The sequence below is a fragment of the Scyliorhinus canicula genome, chromosome 15, assembly GCF_902713615.1.
Source record: "Scyliorhinus canicula chromosome 15, sScyCan1.1, whole genome shotgun sequence".
NCBI lineage: Eukaryota > Metazoa > Chordata > Chondrichthyes > Carcharhiniformes > Scyliorhinidae > Scyliorhinus > Scyliorhinus canicula.
In genome coordinates this window covers 57,730,842-57,750,554 of record NC_052160.1, presented here as the reverse complement: position 1 = coordinate 57,750,554, position 19,713 = coordinate 57,730,842, and the positions used below count along the sequence as shown (strand labels likewise).

At 45.7% G+C, this 19,713-nt stretch overlaps 1 protein-coding gene across 1 annotated transcript in view; it reads left to right on the top strand.

Moving 5' to 3' along the window:
- Positions 1–8,453, top strand: part of radil (Ras association and DIL domains) — a 192,916-nt gene extending 184,463 nt beyond the window's left edge. Inside the window, exons 13-15 of the mRNA XM_038821032.1 lie at positions 6,779–6,909; positions 7,322–7,461; positions 8,232–8,453. Coding sequence (XP_038676960.1) covers positions 6,779–6,909; positions 7,322–7,461; positions 8,232–8,331 — 371 coding nt within the window. The 3' untranslated portion in view covers positions 8,332–8,453. The remainder of the gene's footprint in view (positions 1–6,778; positions 6,910–7,321; positions 7,462–8,231) is intronic.
- Positions 8,454–19,713: the final 11,260 nt, after the last annotated feature.

Sequence of the window (19,713 nt, the reverse complement as noted above, 5' to 3'; positions counted from 1 at the left end):
TAATTTGATTGAACTTTTTGAGGATGTTACAAAAATGATTAACGAGGGAAGGGCTGTGGATGTTGTCTACATGGACTTTAGTAAAACATTTGATGAGGTCCCACATGGCAGGCTTGTGCAAAAGATTAGATCACATGGGGTCAGGGGTAAAATTGTTGGATGGATCCAGAACTGGCTTGGATATAGAAGACAGAGGGTAGCAGTGGAAGGGTGTCTTTCCGAATGGGGGGGGTCTGTAACCAGCGGTGTTCCACAGGGATCATAGATTATCATAGAATTTACAGTGCAGAAAGAGGCCACTCGGCCCATCGAGTCTGCACCGGCTCTTGGAAAGAGCACCCTGCCCGAGGTCAACACCTCCACCCTATCCCCATAACCCAGTAACCCCACCCAACACTAAGGGCAATTTTGGACACTAAGGGCAATTTATCATGGCCAATCCACCTAACCTGCACATCTTTGGACTGTGGGAGGAAACCGGAGCACCCAGAGGAAACCCACGCAGACACGGGGAGGATGTGCAGACTCCACACAGACAGTGACCCAAGCTGGAATCGAACCTGGGACCCTGGAGCTGTGAAGCAATTATGCTATCCGCAATGCTACCGTGCTGCCCTACTGTACTGGGACCTCTGCTCTTTGTAATATAAATATAAATGACTTGGAAGAAAACGTAGTGGGTCTGATTAGCAAATTTGCGGATGATACTAAGATTGCAGGAGTTGCAGATAATGATGAAGATCAAGAGTACAACAGGATATAGATAGGCTGCAAAATTGGGCAAAGAAATGGCAGATGGAATTTAACCCGGACAAATGCGAGGTAATGCATTTTGGGAGATCCAATTCAGGTGTGAGCTATTAATGGCAGAACCATGAGGAGCATAGAGACACAGAGAGATCTGGGCGTGCAGGTGCATAGATCCTTAAAAGTGGCAGCACAGGTGGAAATGGTGGTAAAGAAAGCATATGGCATGCTTACCTTCATAGGATGGGGTGTTGAGTATAAAAGCTCGAAAATTATGTTACAATTATATAGAACGTTGGTTAGGCCACATTTTGGAATACTCTGTCCAATTCTGGTCACCACACTACCAGAAGGACGTGGAGGCTTTGGAGAGAGTACAGAAAAGGTTTCCCAGGATGTTGTCTGGTATGGAGGGTATTAGCTAAGAGGAGAGATTGAATAAACTGGGATTGTTCTCCCTAGAGAGACGGAGGCAGAGGGGCGACCTGATAGAAGTATATAAAATTATTAGGGGTATAGATAGGATGAACAGTTGGAGGCTTTTTCCCAGGGCAGAAATGACAATTACAAGATGGCACAAGTTCAGATGGTGAGGGGGGGGAAAGGTTCAGTGGAGATGTGTGGGAAAGTTTTTTTACACAGAGGGTGGTGGTGGCCTGGAATGCACTGCCAACTGAGGTGGTTGAGGCAGATACGTTAGCGACCTTTAAGACTTATCTGAATAGGCACATGAACAGACGGGGTATAGAAGGATACAGATCCAGATAGGATACGTAATCGGCGCAGGTTTGGAGGGCCGAAGGGCCTGTTCCTGTGCTGTATTATTCTTTGTTCTATTACTTGTATCAAATTGAAATTCATCATGGAGTATCTGTCCAACTGACTCATACAGTAGACCAATAATAAATGTATATATTACCTCTTAAATAATAAGGGAAAGTCATGCAAAATTGATTTAATATCTCCAATTATTGATTGTTTAATTTAAATTTTCACAGTCTCTGATAGCAAACTCTGGATATTAATTTTTTGGCTTTTAGTTTTCACCAAGTACTCAGCACCAATAAACCTTGTGCAGTGTAACATTGAAGTCTATCAATTGTGGTTGAGATGAGCAAGCAGGATGTAGATAAAGTATCTCAGTATCTGCCTGATGGACATCAAGCAGAAATTCAGTAGAAGAAAGCAAGAGGGTATCAAGAAAAATACTGCAACAGTTTAAAAAGGAGCTGGTTGAGTTTCTTGCTGCGGCCAATATCATTGCCTATTACAGCTAAATGGGATGTTCCAGGATGGGGTGTTAAATTGGATGGTATGTACCTCATGGTCACTGTGATCTCTTCAACTGCCTGAGGGGATTGCCGATTACTGGTAATAGGGAACAGTGTGGCTTGTGATGCTCTATGTAGATACTTGTGACGGGCTTTTTGTGCTTACGTGTCTAATATGCAATAAGTTCAATTCTCCTCCCGATCCATTGATCTCCAGCTTTGTGTAAAGTGAAAATTATAACTGTAAAAAGCAAACAATGCTCAATAATGACACCTTTTAAAATAACTATAATTTCACTGTATATGTACAAACTATCAGTCTGTTAACTGCATTTTATGTGCTGACTCTCATGCCTCTGGTTTTAGGGAGCATGCCCCTAGCCAAGCTCTAGTACAGCTACAATACTGGCATCGGGTCCTCAACTGTGCTTGACCTACAAGACACGAGTAACTAGTATTTATGAATCAAGTAGAATTTATTAAGGAAGATTTTACATATACTTAACAAGAAGCAGTGAAGGTAACACAGAAGTTTCTCATCTCTCAAGATCCCAGGAATTCTTGGTGTTGTCAGCACATACTATATCCCGCTTCTTTGCCTTTGAACAGATGTTGAACTGTGTCCAGAAGAGGCATATCCCAGAAGCCATGGTATCACTATTCCAATAAGGATTAAGATTTCTCAGCTTCTATCCCTTAGTCTCCCATTCCTCCTTTTCTTTTAGGAAATAGTTCAAATTCTTTCTTTTTCGCTATCAGATGCAAATCATCTTGCGTTACTCCACCTTTGTAACAACCCCACCTTATGGGTCATAAACTCAAAGCTCTATCATCCACTTTCTCAGACCGCAGAAAGCGATATTCCATTTCAAACAAATTATATATTTTCTTTTGATACCAAACAGTCATAAGTAAAGTCACATTCTCTTGTCAACATATTTTAACCCAAGCCTTACACTCAAGCTATTAAGTTATGAGCATTTCCTCTCATAATATCAGAGAATAAAGGTTTCCCCTTTGGTACAGATTAATTAGAATGATGCAAGGCTTGTATAAACATTCATCCGGCGCTGCGGTCAGGAATCCCGATTGGGTGGATAACGGAGAGTTGGCAGAAGAACGGGGGCCAGGATTCTCCAAGCCTGCGCCCGGTCGGAGAATCGGCGGTCACGCCAGAAATTCCTGCCATGCCACTCCGATAACAGGATGCGATTCTCCAGTGACCGGAGAATCGGCGCCAGTTGCGCGCATGCGTAGTCGACATGTCGCATGGTCGGGAATGGATGGGGGTCCTGCCCCTTCCATCCCTGGTAAACCTGCAGATCACCCTTGGAATGTTGATCTCAGGCATCCCTCTGCTCAACAGTATCCTCCTAGTTTGACTTTATTAACTGAAGTGGCCTCCTCAGCCGGAACTGTTCTGCCTGACAGCTATGAGCAGTTTAGGCAGTTCAGTGAAATTTCAATGCAGGAACACTTTCCCTATCCTAACATCTGCTCCCTCAGACAAATGCCTTTAAAACAGCAGCTTCTACAAGTGTCCCACAACAGAAAGCCCACAACACTTAGAATCATAGAAATGTTACAGTGTGAAAGGAGGCCATTCAGCCCATCTTGTCCACCAGCCTGATCACTCTCAAGTTCACTTTCTAATCCCACCTTCAAGCACCTGGTCTCATTGCCTGTAGTTTATAACACTTAAGGTGTACTTTTTAAAAGAGTTTAGGGTCTCTGCTTCCACCACCAACTCAGGCAGTGAACTCAAGACTCCCTGGCCGGGATTCTCCAAGCCTGCGCCGGCTCGGAGAATCGGAGATGACTCCGAGACGGCCCGCGACGTCGGGAACCGGAGAATCTCCGCTAGCCGTGCACGTGGTCAACGTAGCGGCAGTCGGGGGCCGAATTCCTGCTGTGCGGTTCGAACATGGTTCCACCCGGCGGGACCTCGGACCCGCGGCTGCAGTGGCTGTCCTGTCGGGGGGATCAGACTCTGGGGGGACGTCCACGACAGCCAGGCCCGCGATTGGGTTGACCCCGGCATGAAATACTCCGTTGTTTACGCCAGCATCAACACTTCCGCGTTTTCAGAGAATCGCGGCCTCAGTATCCACTGAGTAAAAAACTTCTTCCTCATGTCTGCTCTACACCTTCAGCCACTTATTTTAACCTATGTTCCCTGGTTCTAAAATTCTCCACCAAGGGAAATAATTTTATCCTGTCCACTTCATCTCTTCCCCTCATAATTTTGTACACCTCAATTAAGTAATCCCTCAGCCTTCTTTGTTCCAAGGAAAATAACCCCAATCTATCCAATGTTTCCTCATAGTTACACTTTTCTAGCCTTGGCAATATTCTTGTAAATCTCCTCTGCGCTCTCTCCAGAACAACTTAAAAAGGCTTCAAATCCCCTGAGACCCATTGAAATGCTAAGCATCCATTCAATTTCAAAGAGCAAAACCTTGCACTAGCCTGTGATTGACAGCTTAATTGTTCATACACAGCTGCTTAGGGTGTGTATTTATCTTTCTCTTCATGCTTGAATGAATCTCAATAATCCTGCTTTGATGCTAACCACAATGTTTATAAGCAGTCTTGCTATGACGGCTCCTCACCACATCAAAGCAGCCACGTTGTTCACTTCTTCTTTTCTAACAGCTGAAAGCACTTAACTGCCTTTACTCTGTTTGGATTCCGCCAGAGTCACTCAGCTTCTGGGCTCATTACAGCCTTCGCTCAAAAATGAACAGAAGAGCTGAACTCCAGAGGTGAGCTGAGAGTCAATGTCCTTAACATCAAAGCAGTGTTTGACGGATTGCGGTATCAAGGAACCCTAACAAAACTGGAGCCAATGGGAATCAGGGGGGAAACTTTCCACTAGTTGGAGTCATGGCAAAAAGGAAAATAGTTGTGGTTGTTGGAGGCCAGTCATCTCAGTTTAGGACATCACTGCAGGAGTTCCGTAGGGTAATGTCCTAGGCCCAACCATCTTCAGCTGCTTCATGAAAGACTTTCTTTCCATCATAAGGTTGAAGTAGGGGTATTCACTGATGACTGCACAATGTTCAGCACCTTTCATGTCTCCTTAGATACTGAAGCAGTCCATGTCCAGATGCACAAAGGCCTGGACAATATCCATGGCAAGTAATATTCACATCACACAAGTGCCAGGCAATGACCATCTCCAACAAGAGAGAATTTAACGATCACCACTTGACATTCAATTGCATTACTATCGCTCACTCCTCCACTATTAACATTCTAGGGGTTACCGTTGAACAGAAACTGAACTAGCCATATAAACACATGGATCTCATAGAATTTACACTGCAGAAGGAGGCCATTCGACCTATTGAGTCTGCACCGGCCCTTGGAAAAAGAATCCTACTTAAGCCCACACCTCCACCTTATCCCCATAACCCAGTAACAACAGCTAACTTTTTTGAACACTAAGGGCAATTTATCATGGCCAATCCACCTAACACCTGCACATCTTTGGACTGTGGGAAGGAATTGGAGCACCTGGAGGAAACCCACGAAGACATGGGGAGAACGTGCAGACTCCTCAGAGTCAGTGACCCAAGCTGGGAATCGAAACTGGGATCCTGGAGCTGTGAAGCAACAGTGAAAACCACTGTGCTACTGTGCCACCCTGTGACTACAAGATCAAATCAGAGGCTATCGATCCTGCAGCGAGTAACTCATCTCCTGACTTTCAAAAGCCTTCCCATAATCTACAATCTGCCTGGATGAGTGTAGCTGCAACAACACTCAAGAAGCTCAATAACAGCCAGGAAGAAAAGCAGCCCGCTTGATTGGCACCACATCCACATTCACTCCCTTCACCACTGAGGACCAATGACAGCAGTGTGTACCATCTACAAAAGGCACTGCAGGAACTCACCAAGGTTCTATAGGCAGCACCTTCCAAAGCTATGACCGCTGCCATTTAGAAAGATGAGGGCAGCAGACACAGGGAACACCACCATCTGGAGGTATCCTCCAAGTCACTCATCATCCAGACTTGGAAATATATGGCTGTTCCTTCAGTCTCTGGGTGAAAATCCTGGACCTTTCTCTGTAACAACACAGTAGGTGTACCTACACCTCATGAGTTGAAGCTATTGTGGGTGGGGTGGGGCCTGAAAGCGAGGTGAAAGATCAGCTCGCCAGCAGGAAATCTCTCTAAATGCGGCCTCGGCAGAGAGAAACTCCCCGAGGCTAAATAAAGGCAAAGTGCCGTTGAATAACAGGGTGTTTCTCTGTGCTGCAGCCCCCGGGAAACACCCTGCTAACTGTGCCCAAAAGCCAACTTTAACATTTACCCATTGAATCACGCCCACCGTTCAATATCACAAGGATTATACAGTAAATATTAATTCAAAAGAAAGCATTAACGAATGTAATAACCTTCAGCTTTAAACAGGGAGGTCCTATTCAAGGTCTTCACATATCTTTATTGGTCCTATTCACATACAGACCTGAGTTCCTGAGGTCATCACTGCATTGAATGATTATCAGTCTGCTGCCCTTCTTCTCGGACATCCAGGTGCCTGGTTTTGGTCCAGGATGACTGCGGTTCAATTCAAATTCAAAGTTTCAAACTCTCCAGTAAAGGTGAAATTTTAATCCTGAGCAAATTAGCATTCAGAATAATGTACCTTTCCCAGAGTCAAATGAAGACCGTTTTATCTATAGGGTGTAAAAGTGGTTTATAAACATTGCCTAATACCAGGTGAATGCTTGAATTTATTTTCAAACAGGAAGAGCCTACGACTTGGCAACACCAACATCTTCCAGCCTGAGTTCGGGAGAAGATGATTCATGTTCTGTTTTTGTGGTGGAGCTGGACAGAGGGCCCATTGGCTTAGGAATGGGACTGATTGATGGGCTGGTGAGTGAGATAAATCATATATCATTCAATAATAGCAAAAACGTCGTATTTATGCACACCAATGAATACTGGTACAATAGTCAAAGTGTATAACATATAATTAACTGTTAGTTTGAACCAATTGTCCTTATGAGCTGACAAAAATATCTGTAATTTCACAATGATGTAAAAGTCAGAATGTTCCATGTTATTTATTTTACCATTAAATCTGGTTTGTGTAGCATGAAGTGAACCACCATTGTTTGCATAAATCCTTGATTATATTAATGCTTAGCGGTTGAGATTATTGTTTCACAGCCTCATGAATCTAATGTTCAGCCCAAGTATTGGAAAGTACTTGATGCACTAATCAATGTGCTGAGCAGGGACAGGTATGATGGCTTTTATATCCTTATGCCCAACTCTTTTGCAGCATACAACGTTAAATTGTCCTGGGATCTATATCAGAACCTTATTACCCGACAGCCCTGCAGCTTGCGATGGAAGACTCGGGATTGGTGACAGAATCCTGGCAATAAATGGAACCAGCTTAATTGGGGCAGACTATGACCGGTAATTGTTGAGCTTTAATTTATTTCTGGTGAAATGAAATATAAACATTTTCTTCCACCTGTCCCTCAGCAAATCCACCCATTAAAGCACCTTCTACGTCTCTTACTGATACTCCCTCCCCCACCGGAGATAAACTCTAACTTGCAACAAAATAAAGTCTTAATACCTTCCTCAGAGATATCACTGTGACCTGGGGTAGTTTTAATTTGTGTTACTGGACCCTCTTGTCAACACACTTAAAGAAAAGCACACATACACATTTCCAAAATGAAATATTGAATCCGTAACATAATGTCGTCTTTGAATTCTCCACTAGTTGGTTGAGATGCAAAGTTTCAACATGGAACAGTCTCTCAGCAAATTTTGACAGAACATTTTAAAATAACCAAAATTGGATTTGGTAGTGAGTTCCAAAATCAATTGTGAAGTTAACAACTGATAACTATTGCTTATTTTTCAAATAATTTGGAAGTGAGATGAGATGTCCTTTTTAATTATTCCAGAAGACACATTAAGACAGGTTGTTCAGAGCATAAGACCTGAATTTGGTGATGCTACAAATTGGTGTGTGAATGATACTCAAGGTGGTTACTAAAGTCCTAACAAGGCATCAGCACTGTACTAACCAGAAGTTACACATTGCACTCACAGGGTGACTTTGCAGCATTGTGCATTTTTAGATCACACTTACATTCCTAACATTAGGGTTACTCCAAGTTGATAACTCAGGGTTCCTCACTGATGTGCTAACTTCTTGCTTCTGATTGCAGTGCAGTTAACCTGATCCGATCAGCAGGCGAGAGACCAAGATTTCTTGTTGCCAAGTCAAACTTCCTCATTGCTGAGAAGATCAGTGCATCATCTTGTTAATCGACATTCACTGAACCGGTGAACAGACAGCTATCTTTAAACTTTGTTTATGTCTTCTTGATTCCCTCGCATCTAAATGAGCAACAACTCACAGATCAATCCATCTATGACAGCTGTTCAGATCCGTCTTATAGAATTAAATCAAGTGAATTGTAAATGGCAGTAAAGTTGCATAAGAGCTTCACCTTCTAAGCTCAGTCTTTAGGAGTGTTAAAATCATGAACACAACCTTTCTCATGACCATCACACTCTTGTCTAAATTGGGTTCTTTAATCCAAGGATTAAGAAAGCAGCCATGAAATGCTGAAAATTAGCTCACATCCTTCATGATAGTTTTATTCATGATAAAAATTATTTAGCCACAGATTCACTTTTTCACTATCGAAGCGGAGTTGTGAATATACCACCACCATCTAAGCACAGTGATACTATAAAATTGATCAACCTGAAATCTCAATAAAATTGAGGGACCCAGTGAACATTCCCATTCTTTAAAACTACTCTTCATAAATTGAGGAAGAGCATGGGGCATTTCATTGCCAGCGTTTCTGTGTCATCATCTCGTTTGGTTGAATATGATATCGTAGCCAAAAGAGCGGCCAGTTACTGAATAGGAAATGAAGAAAAAATGACCTTTGATGAAACCTGACAATTTAATACTTAACTCATTAAGGACTACAGTAGTATTGGTTGAGATTATTCATAAAGGCCCCACCTTCGCAACCTTGCCCCTCGCCTGAGGTGTGGTGAACCTCAAGTTAAATCACTACTGGTCAGCTCGCCCCCTCAAAGAGGAAAGCAGCCTATGGTCATCTGGGACTATGGCGACTTTCCCTTTACAGTCGTATTAGTTTGGTTCAATGATAGCACTGACTTAAGTCAAAAGGGCTTTAAGCCCCATGAAAGGACTTGAATACATAGCATAGGCTGATACTTCAGAGCATTAGGTATATCACATCATTTTGATGCACACCCATTTTTTAAAAATTCATTTACGGGATGTGGGCATCGCTGGTTAGACCAACATTTATTGCCCATCCCTAGTTGCCCTTCAGAAGGTGATAGTGAGATGCCTTCTTGAGCCGCTGCAGTCCTCGAGATATAGGTACATCCACAGTGCTGTTAGGAAGGGAGTTCCAGGATGTTGCCCCAGCGACAGTGAAGGAACGGCGATATACTTCCAAGTCGGGGTGGTGAGTGACTTGGAGGGGAACCTCCAGGTGGTGGGGTTCCCAGGTATCTGCTGCTCTTGTCCTTGTCTAGATGGTAGTGGTCATGGGTTTGGAAGGTATTTTTAAGTAACCTTGTTACTGCAGTACATCTTGTAGATGGTACACATGGCTGCCACTGTTCATCGGCGTTGGAGGGTTTGAATGTTTGTGGAAGGGGGAGCAAGCAGGCAGACTGCTTTGTCCTGCATAGTGTTGAGTTTCTTCAGTGTTGTTGGAGCTGGCAAGTGGAGACTATTCCATTACACTCCTGACTTATGCCGTGAAGATGGTGGACAGGCTTTGTGGAGTCAGGAGGCGAGTTACTCGCCGTCGGATTCCTAGCCTTTGAACTGTCCTGGTAGCCACAGTATTAATGTGGCTAGTCCAGTTTCTGATCAGTGGTAACCCCCGGATGTTGATTGTGGGGGATTCAGCAATGGTAATGCCATTGAATGTCAAGGGGTGGTGGTTAGATCTTCTCTTGTAGATGGTCATTGCCTGGCACTTGTGTGGCGCGAATGTAACTTGCCACTTCTCAGCCCAAGCCTGGATATTGTCCAGGTCTTGCTGCATTTGGACATGGACTGCTTCATTATCTGAGGAGTCACGAATGATGCTGAACACTGTGCAGTCATCCGCAAACATTCCCACTTCTGACCTTATGATGGAAGAGAGGTCATTGATGAAGCAGCTGAAGATGGTTGGGCCTAGGACACTTCCCTGAGGAACTCCTGCAGTGATGTCCTGGAGTTGAGATGATTGAACTCCAACCATCTTCCTTTGTGCCAGATATTACTCCAACCAGAACCAACTAAGTTTTCCCCTTGATTCCCATTGACTCTAGTTTAGCTAGGGCTCCTTGATGCCATGCACGGTCAAATGCTTCCTTGATGTCAAGGGCAGTCACTCTCACCTCACCTCTGGCATTCAGCTCTTTTGTCTATGTTTGAACCAAGGCTGTAATAAGGCCAAAATCTGAGTGACCCTGGTGGAACCCAAACTGAGCGTCCGTGAGCAGGTTATTGCTGAGTAAGTGCTGCTTGATTGCACTGTTAATGACTCCTTCCATCACTTTGTTGATGATGGAGAGTAGACTGATAGGGCGGTAATTGGCTGGGTTGGAATTGTCCTGTTCTTGTGTACAGGACACGCCTGGACAATTTTTCACATCGCTGGGTAGATGCCAGTGTTGTAGCTGTACTTCAACAGCTTAGTTAGGGGTGCGACAAATTCTGGAGTACAAGTCTTCAGTACTTACAAAGCCAGATAACAAATTGTGCTCCAGCGGTATTCTGTTTGTTTGATCTGATCCAGATGGTTTATTTTGAAACAGGGGGGTAGAATTTGATTGTGATAAGTGAAGCAACAGCCTGTTTTAGATGTCTCCTGATTCCACAACAGAAACAAACATGGGGAAAGAATTAAATAGCTTGTCGATTCCCTGTCAAATGTTTGAAACCATCCCAGCCAAAATCTACCAAGGACTTTGAGCAGTGGAGTTTCAACCTCATCAGTTTTCAAAACTGGCAGCTACGTAAAATATTTTTCCCTATCTGAACAGTAATTTCAGTGCAGGTATCACAACTAAATCCAGAGTTAACTGATAAAGAGATCAACTCTGGGATGGGCGTCCAGGATTTTTACTGCAAGGTAACTGATAAGGGCAAGTGCCAGATCTGGGCTGTGCTGATCAATCATTGTACAGTAACAAAAACTCCAATTACTGAGGAAATTGATGCCAGATTAAAGATGTAAAAATATCACAGCATACTGATGATCAGCACCTGTGAAACAGGTCTATTCTGGTTGGATTACATATTTTAATTAATTTAACCTCATTACTTCACATTACCATGTACTAAAAACCATAATGTGGAACCGATGAGGTGTAAATTCCTGTCAGAACTTAAATGGAACTTCAGTCAGTCAGAGCCAAAGGGGAAAAGTGTCTCAGTGCTGTTACTAAATGCCCCACCGATTTATTAAGAAGGAATTACGCTAAAATAGCAAATTGTGCCCCAGTGGTATTCCATAGAAATGATCGATGTATGTTACTATTACACCAACCTATGTCCCCTGACAGAAAGACAAGATAATCAGTAAATTAATATCTCAATTAGCAGTAAATGTTGTAATTAATTTAAACAGCTGCAGAGCAACCAGCTGTCCAGTGTTGGAATTGATATATATCTGCCTATCACTCGAATTTATATTGAGGATTACTGTTTATTTTCCACTTAAGGGGCAATTTAGTGTGGCCAATCCACCTAGCCTGCACATCTTTGGGTTGTGGGGGTGAGACCCACGCAGGCACAAGGAGAATGTGCAAACTCCACACGGACAGTGACCCAGGGCCGGGATCGAACCCGGGTCCTCAGCGGCATGAGGCTGCAGTGCGAACCACTGAGGATTACTATTAAGGCCTTATTTGAGATAAAGTTCATTTTCCCTTCAAGCTTGAACTTAATCCATTATGATCTGCAACTCTAACCACAATAAGCCCTTTTTCAATGAATACTACTGGTTTTGGTGTCTTGGGATTTTTCTATAATGGGAATACTGTATGTCAGAAATTCAGCGATAGATGTAGCTGTGTGTGTGCTCATTTTGAATTGTAAAAATATTCTTTCTACCTGTTCAAAAAAAAATCAGAAATGTTAAATATTTGTTTTGAAAACAGATATTTTGAGTGACAGTTAAAATAATTTCTTTGCCACTCATTCATCTGAGTTTGGCTTAATTGACTCACCACTAAGTCAGAGGATTGAGTTCAAACCTTACCAGGAATTGAACACTGAATCTAGGCTGACATTTCATTGCCGACTGAGAAAGTGCTGCATTGTTAAAAGTGGCATCATATGTCTGCCCTGTGCAGCAGTCATGATGACTCATGATGAAAAAACAAGGTACTCCTAAGTTTTCTTTTTTTTTGAAAAATATTTTATTCAAGTTTTCAACATTTTCACAACACACAAACAACCTAAACCCCCCCCCCCCCCCCCCCCCCCCCCAAACCCCGACAGCAACCAGATTCCCAAAATGTACGATCTCTGGTGGAACCCTCCTCATCTGCCCCTCTCAGAACAAATTTCACCTCCTACAAATACAAGAGTTCCATTAGATCCCCCAGCCACACCGAGGCACAGGGGGGAGAAGCTGACCTCTGACCCAACAGAACCTGCCTTCGAGTGATGGACGAGGCGAATGCTAAAACATCTGCCCCCGCAAGCGTCTGCAGTTCCGGAAGGTCTGACACCACAAATATGGTCTCCAAGGAACCCGGCTCCAAATCCACATGTAGAACCTGTCATGGTGCTGAAAATCGACCGCCAAAATCTCTCCAACTTCAGGCAGGACCAGAACATATGGGCGTGGTTGGCTGGGCCCCTCCCACACCGCTCCCAGATATCCTCCACCCCCTCAAACAGCCGGCTCATCCTCGCCTTCGTTAAGTGAGCCCTATACACCACTTTTAATTGAATCAATCCCAGCCTCGCACTATAGCCCTTCCTCCAACACCATCCGCAACTCGTCCTCACATTTGGTCTTAATCCTTTCCATGAACTCCTTTGTCTCCTCCATAATGCTATCATAGATCAGCGAAAATACCCCACGCTCCAGTCCCACCCATAAACAGCGTTTTCTACAACAACGAGGTGGACAGTGGCACCGGAAAGCTCGGGAAACGCTTTCTTGCAAAATTCCACATCGGCCTACACCTAAACCCCATGCAGGAGCCCATACTTCACCCCAAACTCCTCCAAACCTGCGAACCGCCCATCCAAAAACAGATCCTTCATCTCTTTCACTCCTTTCTCCTCCCATCCCCGGAACCTCACATCCATCCTCTTATTGGCATCACCCTCGACCCTGCCCTCATCTTGAAGTGCTGTTGGAATTGCCCCCAAATCTTCAGCGTCGCTACCACCACAGGGCTACCCAAGTACTTCCCCGGGGTGAATGGTAGCGGCACCCTTGTCAGCGCCCACCAATCCCGATCTTTAACAGAACCCGCCTCCATCCTAACCCACAAAACCTCCGTCTCTCTACTCCAGCCTTGCACCTTCTCTGCATTCGTCGCCCAATAATGCGTGTGGAATAATAAGTGTGGAAGAGCCAAATCCCCCCATCTGCCGCCCCCTTTGGAGCACTACCTTCCTTATCCTGGTCACCCTCACTTCCCACACAAACGACAAGAGCAGCCTTTCCACACCTTGAAAGAATGACTTTGGCATAAAGACCAGCAGACACTGGAACAGAAAGAAGAACCTTGGCAGAATGTTAATTTTTACTGCCTGCACCCGACCTGCCAGCGACAAGGGGAGATTATTCCATCGCACCAAGTCCTCCTTCACCCTCCTGATCAGGCTTGTGAAATTCAGTTTGTGAAGTCATGCCCAATCCCACGCCTCCTGCGCCCCCAAATACCTAAAATGAGTTGTCGCTACCCGGAATGGCAAACCCCCACTCCCACACCTGCACCTGGAGAAGACATCACAAAATATTCGCTCTACCCGAAATTTAACTTGTACCCAAAAACGCCCCAAATTTCCTTAACAACTCCATTATGTCCCTCACTGATGAGCCCGGGTCCGAGATATACAGCAGCAAATCGTCAGCGTACAGAGACCCTATGCTCTGCCCCCACACTAACCCCTTAAACAAGTCCGAGCCCTCAGCGCAATGGCCAAGGGCTCAATCACCAGGGTAAACAGAAGAGGGGACATGGGACATCCCTGTCTCATTCCATGAAATAGTGGAAAGTATCCCAAATTCATTTGGTTCGCCTGCACACATGCTGTTTGACCCTTGTATAATAATTTCACCCATGCCACAAACTTAGGTCCAATCCCAAACTTCTCCAGCACCGCAAACAAAATCACTCCAATCCGTCAAACACCTTCTCCGCATCCAATGCCACTACCACTCCAGCTCCATTCCCTCTGCTGGAGAATGCACCATGTTTCACAGTCACCGCACAATCCAACAGCTGTCTGCCCTTGACGAACCCCATCAGATCCTCATGCACCATCTTAGGAAGGCACTCCACCAATACCTTCGCCAATATCTTAACGTCCACGTTCAGTAGCGAAATGGGCCTGTACACTTTACCGGATGCGTCTCCTTTTTAAGTAATAATGAGATGGATGCCTGCCTCACTGTCTCCGGCAACACTCCCCTTACCATCGCGTCCTCAAACATTTCTACCATCAGCAGTGCCAACCTATCCTTGCAATTAGAAAATTGCACCGGGAACCCTTCCGGCCCCGGTTCCATGCCTGACTGCATCTTCCTCATCGCTACCTACACTTCCTCCACCCCTATTAGTTCCTCCAATCCGGTCCCCTCCTCCTCTCCCACCTCCAGATATTCCAGTTGCTCCAGAAATTCCCTTATCGCCAACTCATCCTCCAGCGGCTCCGACTTATACAAGCCCCTATAAAAGTGCTCAGACACCTTATTCACCTGCTTTGCCGCCACCAGCGACCCACCCATTCCATCCTTAATCCACATGATCTCCCTCGTTGTGGCCTGCTGGCAGAGCCAGCCCACCAGCAGTTGACTGGCCTTCTACCATACTCATTAACCACCCCCCATCCTCCCTTCAACTGCCGGACCGCCCTCCCCATGGATAGAAGATCAAACTTTGCCTGCAACTCCTTCCTCCTCACCAACAGTCCCGGCTCCGAATCTTCCATTTATCTCCAAAATCTCCTCTATCAACCACTGCCGTTCCTCCCCCACCTCCCGATCCATCTTCGCCTTGAATGAGATAACCTCACCCCTCACTACCGCCATCATGCCTCCCAAATCCCTGACAATGAGACCTCCCCGTTTCGGTTAAATTCCACATACTCCTTCCCCAACTTAAAGCAAAAAAAACGTGTTCTGCCAACAGACCGACATCCAACCTCCAGGCTGACCTCTGAGCTGGACTCTTCCCCAAGACCACATCCAGCCAGAACAAAGCATGGTCCAATATTACGATCTTCGGGCACTCTGTCCTCTTTACCCCAGCTAGCAGCAGCTTCCCCACCACAAAAAAAGTCGATCCCGGAGTACACCTTATGCACCAGCAAAAAAAACCCCCAAATACTCCCTTTCCCGCGAATGTAAAAACCTCCACGGGTCCACCCCTCCCATCTCCTTCATGAACCCAGCTAATATCCCCCCCCGTCCAAGGGACCAGCAAGTGCGTCCGGGACCTGTCTACCTTCGAGTCCAACGCCATATTCCAATTCCTCCCCCCCCCCCCATCAAATATCAACTGGTGAGTATCCAAGTCTGGTATGGCTCCAGCATTTTCCTCACAAACCCAGTGTTGTCCAAATTTGGAGCATAAACATGAACCAGCACCACTAGCCTCCCTTCCAACAGCCCCGTCACTATCACATATCTGCCCCCCCGGTCCACCATTTGGAATCTCACCCGTTCACCCACCAGTACCGCCAAGCCCCGGACCCTACTGTCGAAGCCCAAATGGAACACCTGACTCACACAACCCTTCTTCAGCCCGTAGATGGGTCTCCTGTAACAGCACCAAGTCTGCTTCAGGCCCTTTCAGTGCGGGAAAACTCATACTCACTTCATCGGTCCCCCCAATCCTCGAATGTTCCGCATCACCATCCAACCGTGTCTCTCAGCTCCACACCATGATCATCCTCCCAGGCCCTGCCTAGCAGCCGAGATCCAGCCCCAGCCTCGTCAAAGTCATCCCCCACCACTCCCCCCCCCTCCTTCCCAGAAACACCTCCACCACTTCCTCTCGAAAATACTTTACGCAGTATCGTCCCCATCCCCCAACCATTCACACATCGAAGGCCAATTGAAACCTGCCTATAAGAGGTTTCCAGAGGTTCCCTCATTCACTAGCCAATATTACATTTGGGTAGCACGGTGGCCCCAGCCAGAGCCCCCTCGCCCACATAACAATAACACACCAACTCCAAAATCTTCCACACCCACCCTCTCCAAACACCCCACATTCAATCAAACCCCTAAACTGAACAACCATAAATCCCCACCAACCCTCCCAAACCCCCCCACGCCAAACATCTATTACAAACAGTTAACCATAACAGCCATAACGGGAAAGTACAACACAAAAAAGGGAAAAACCCCGTCAGAAACCATCAAAGTCCAAATTCTATCCAGTCCCAGGCCTTTTTGCCTTCATGAACGACTCCGCTGCCATCTCAAAGTAGTAGTCCCTGCCATTGCGTGTGACCCTCAGCTTTACCGGGTAGACCACAACAAACTGCATATTGAGTTTATACACCGCAGTCTTAGCTCGACCGAGGGCTGCCTAGCTTCATGCCAGCTCCGTTGTCAAGTCCTGGTATATACGTATACCGTTTCCATCCCACTTCTCCCACCTAGAAACTACGACATCTTCTTCGCAGCCTTCAACACATCATCAATGAAGATGAACATCTTGCCAAGGTCATCCCCAAACCCCCACTACTGGCCTTCAAACAACCGCGCAACCTCAAACAAACCATTGTTTGCAGCAAATTACCCAGCATTCAGAACAGCGACCACAACACCACACAACCCTGCCAGGGCAATCTCTGCAAGACATGCCAGATCATCGACTTGGATACCACCATTACACGTGGAAACACCACCCACCAGGTACGCGACACATACTCATGCGACTCGACCAATGTAGTCTACCTCATACGCTGCAGGAAAGGATGCCCCGAAGCGTGGTACATTGGCGAGACCATGCAGACACTGCGACAACGAATGAACGGGCATCGTGCGACAATCACCAGGCAGGAATGTTCCCTTCCAGTCGGGGAACACTTCAGCAGTCAAGGGCATTTAGCCTCTGATCTCCGGGTAAGCGTTCTTCAAGGCGGCCTTCAGGACACGCGACAACGCAGAATTGCCGAGCAAAAACCTATAGCTAAGTTCCGCACGCATGACTGCGGCCTCAACCGGGATCTTGGATTCATGCCGCATTACATCCACTCCCTACCATCTGGCCTGGACTTGCAAAATTCCACCAACTGTTCTGGCTTGAGACAATTCACACCTCTTTAACCTGTGATTATCCCTCTCTCTGGATCTGTAATGATTGATTACCTGCAAATTCTCGCATTCCAAGGATTGTCCGGCATCGCTGACTTTGTCTATATAAATGTTTCTGGATCATACCTCTCCAGTCACCTGAAGAAGGAGCTGCGCTCCGAAAGCTCGTGTTTGAAACAAACCTGTTGGATTTTAACCTGGTATTGTAAGACTTCTTACTGTTAATCTCTGCCATCTTCCGCAGCTCCTCACCTATTGAGGTGAAATGGTCGTTGTGCTGCGACAATGCCTCCAGGTTTCCTTAATTTGAAGGAACTGGGGCAGCACGGTGGCATAGTGGTTAGCGCTGCTGCCTCATGGCGTCAAGATCCCAGGTTTGACCCCGGCTCTGGGTCACTATTGGTGTGGAGTTTTCACATTCTCCCCATGTTGGTGTGTTTCGCCCCCCCCCAACCCAAAGATGTGAAGGGTAGGTGGATTAGCCAGGTTAAATTGCCCCTTAATTGGAAAGAATGAATTGGGTACTCTAAATTTAAAAAAAATTTTTTTTAAGGAACTGGTAAGCACAAAACAGCGACAGTGATCGTTGTAGTCACTGAGTGGGCTATATTCACCCTGGTTTTAAGCTCCACTCCTTCTCGAAGGGGGTTACATGACTCGGCACTACCTTCTTAGTGAAGCAAAGTCTCCTCTGAGACATTGCTCTTGGCTCATCCCAAGGCAGGACTGGTGTTCTTGGGAGATCTGCTTGCGGGAGAGCATTTTAAGGCGAGCCCTCCTCCCTTCTCTCTGCGACATCCTTCTCTGCCCTTGATTTCAAGGCAAATCCTTAGTCCAACTCTTCTTCAGTTGTTTCATTGATATCTTCCTTCCATCATAACGTCAGTACCATTCATAACTAGTCAGATACTGAAGCAGTCTATGCTCGCAAGCAGCAAGATCTGAACAATATTTAGGCTTGCGCTGATAAATGGCAAGTAAAACTTATGTAACTCGCGTGCAAGGTAATGACCATCTCCAATAAGAGAGAATCTAACCATCTTCCCTTGACATTGAAAATTGTAACCTTACTGAAAATCCCACCATCAATAGCTTGGAGTTTACCATTGACTAAAAACTTAACTGGACTGGTCACATCAATACTGCAGCTAAAGGGCAGATCAGAGGCTGGGAATTCTGTGGCGAGTAACTTAGCTCCTGACTTCCCAGTCTCAACCCCATCTGTGAACCACACATCAAGAATATGATGGAATGCTCTACACTTGCCTGGATAGGTGTAGCTCCAACACTTGGAGCTCAACACCATCCAGGTGAACACGGCCTGCTTGAAAGACACCCCATCCAGCACCTGCGCATAGTGGCAGCAGTGTGTACCAACAACAAAATGCACAGCAGCAACTTGGCATTGCTTCTTTTGACCCTTACCACCTAGAACATGGCAGCAGGAACATGGAAGCACCACCGCCTGTAAGTTTCCTTCCATTTCACAACCATGCTGACGTGGAACCATGTTGCTGTTTCTTTATCGTCACTGGGTCAAAATCCTTCTTGACTTCCTCCTGAACACAGCCCTATGGCTGTTCCTACACCACAGGAACTGCAGCGATTCAAGGTGATTCACAATCATTTTTTAAGGCCAGTTGGGGATGGGCAATTAATGCTGTCCTTGTTAGCGATAGCCACATCACATTAAAAAAATTAAAACAGATGTGCCCGTGAGTATCCAAGCTGATATGTCTTCTGCAGGAGTCCTATGATAACATACCCACAGGGATTGACCACCTGAGGACTGTGTTATCAGTCAGCTGGTCTACCTCTTTTGGGGGGGGGGGGGCGAAAGCCCTTCACAGGAGATAAAAGACACAAAAGAGTACTATCAAAGTTAAAAAATGCAATGTTAACACTGTGCACATGCTCATGTATCACTTTCTGTATAATCAAGTGTTATATGCAATATGGTTGAGATTTTCATTCTATCATCTTGTAGTTGTGAGACCCCCCCCAGCTCCAACACCCAGACATGTCAAAGCTTCACTGATTTCCAGCACCTCTTCCTCTGCAATTGTTAGCGGTGAGGTCTGCGGAGGGCTACTTCTACTTACTTTACACTCCTCCTCATATTCTGTGCTCTCTT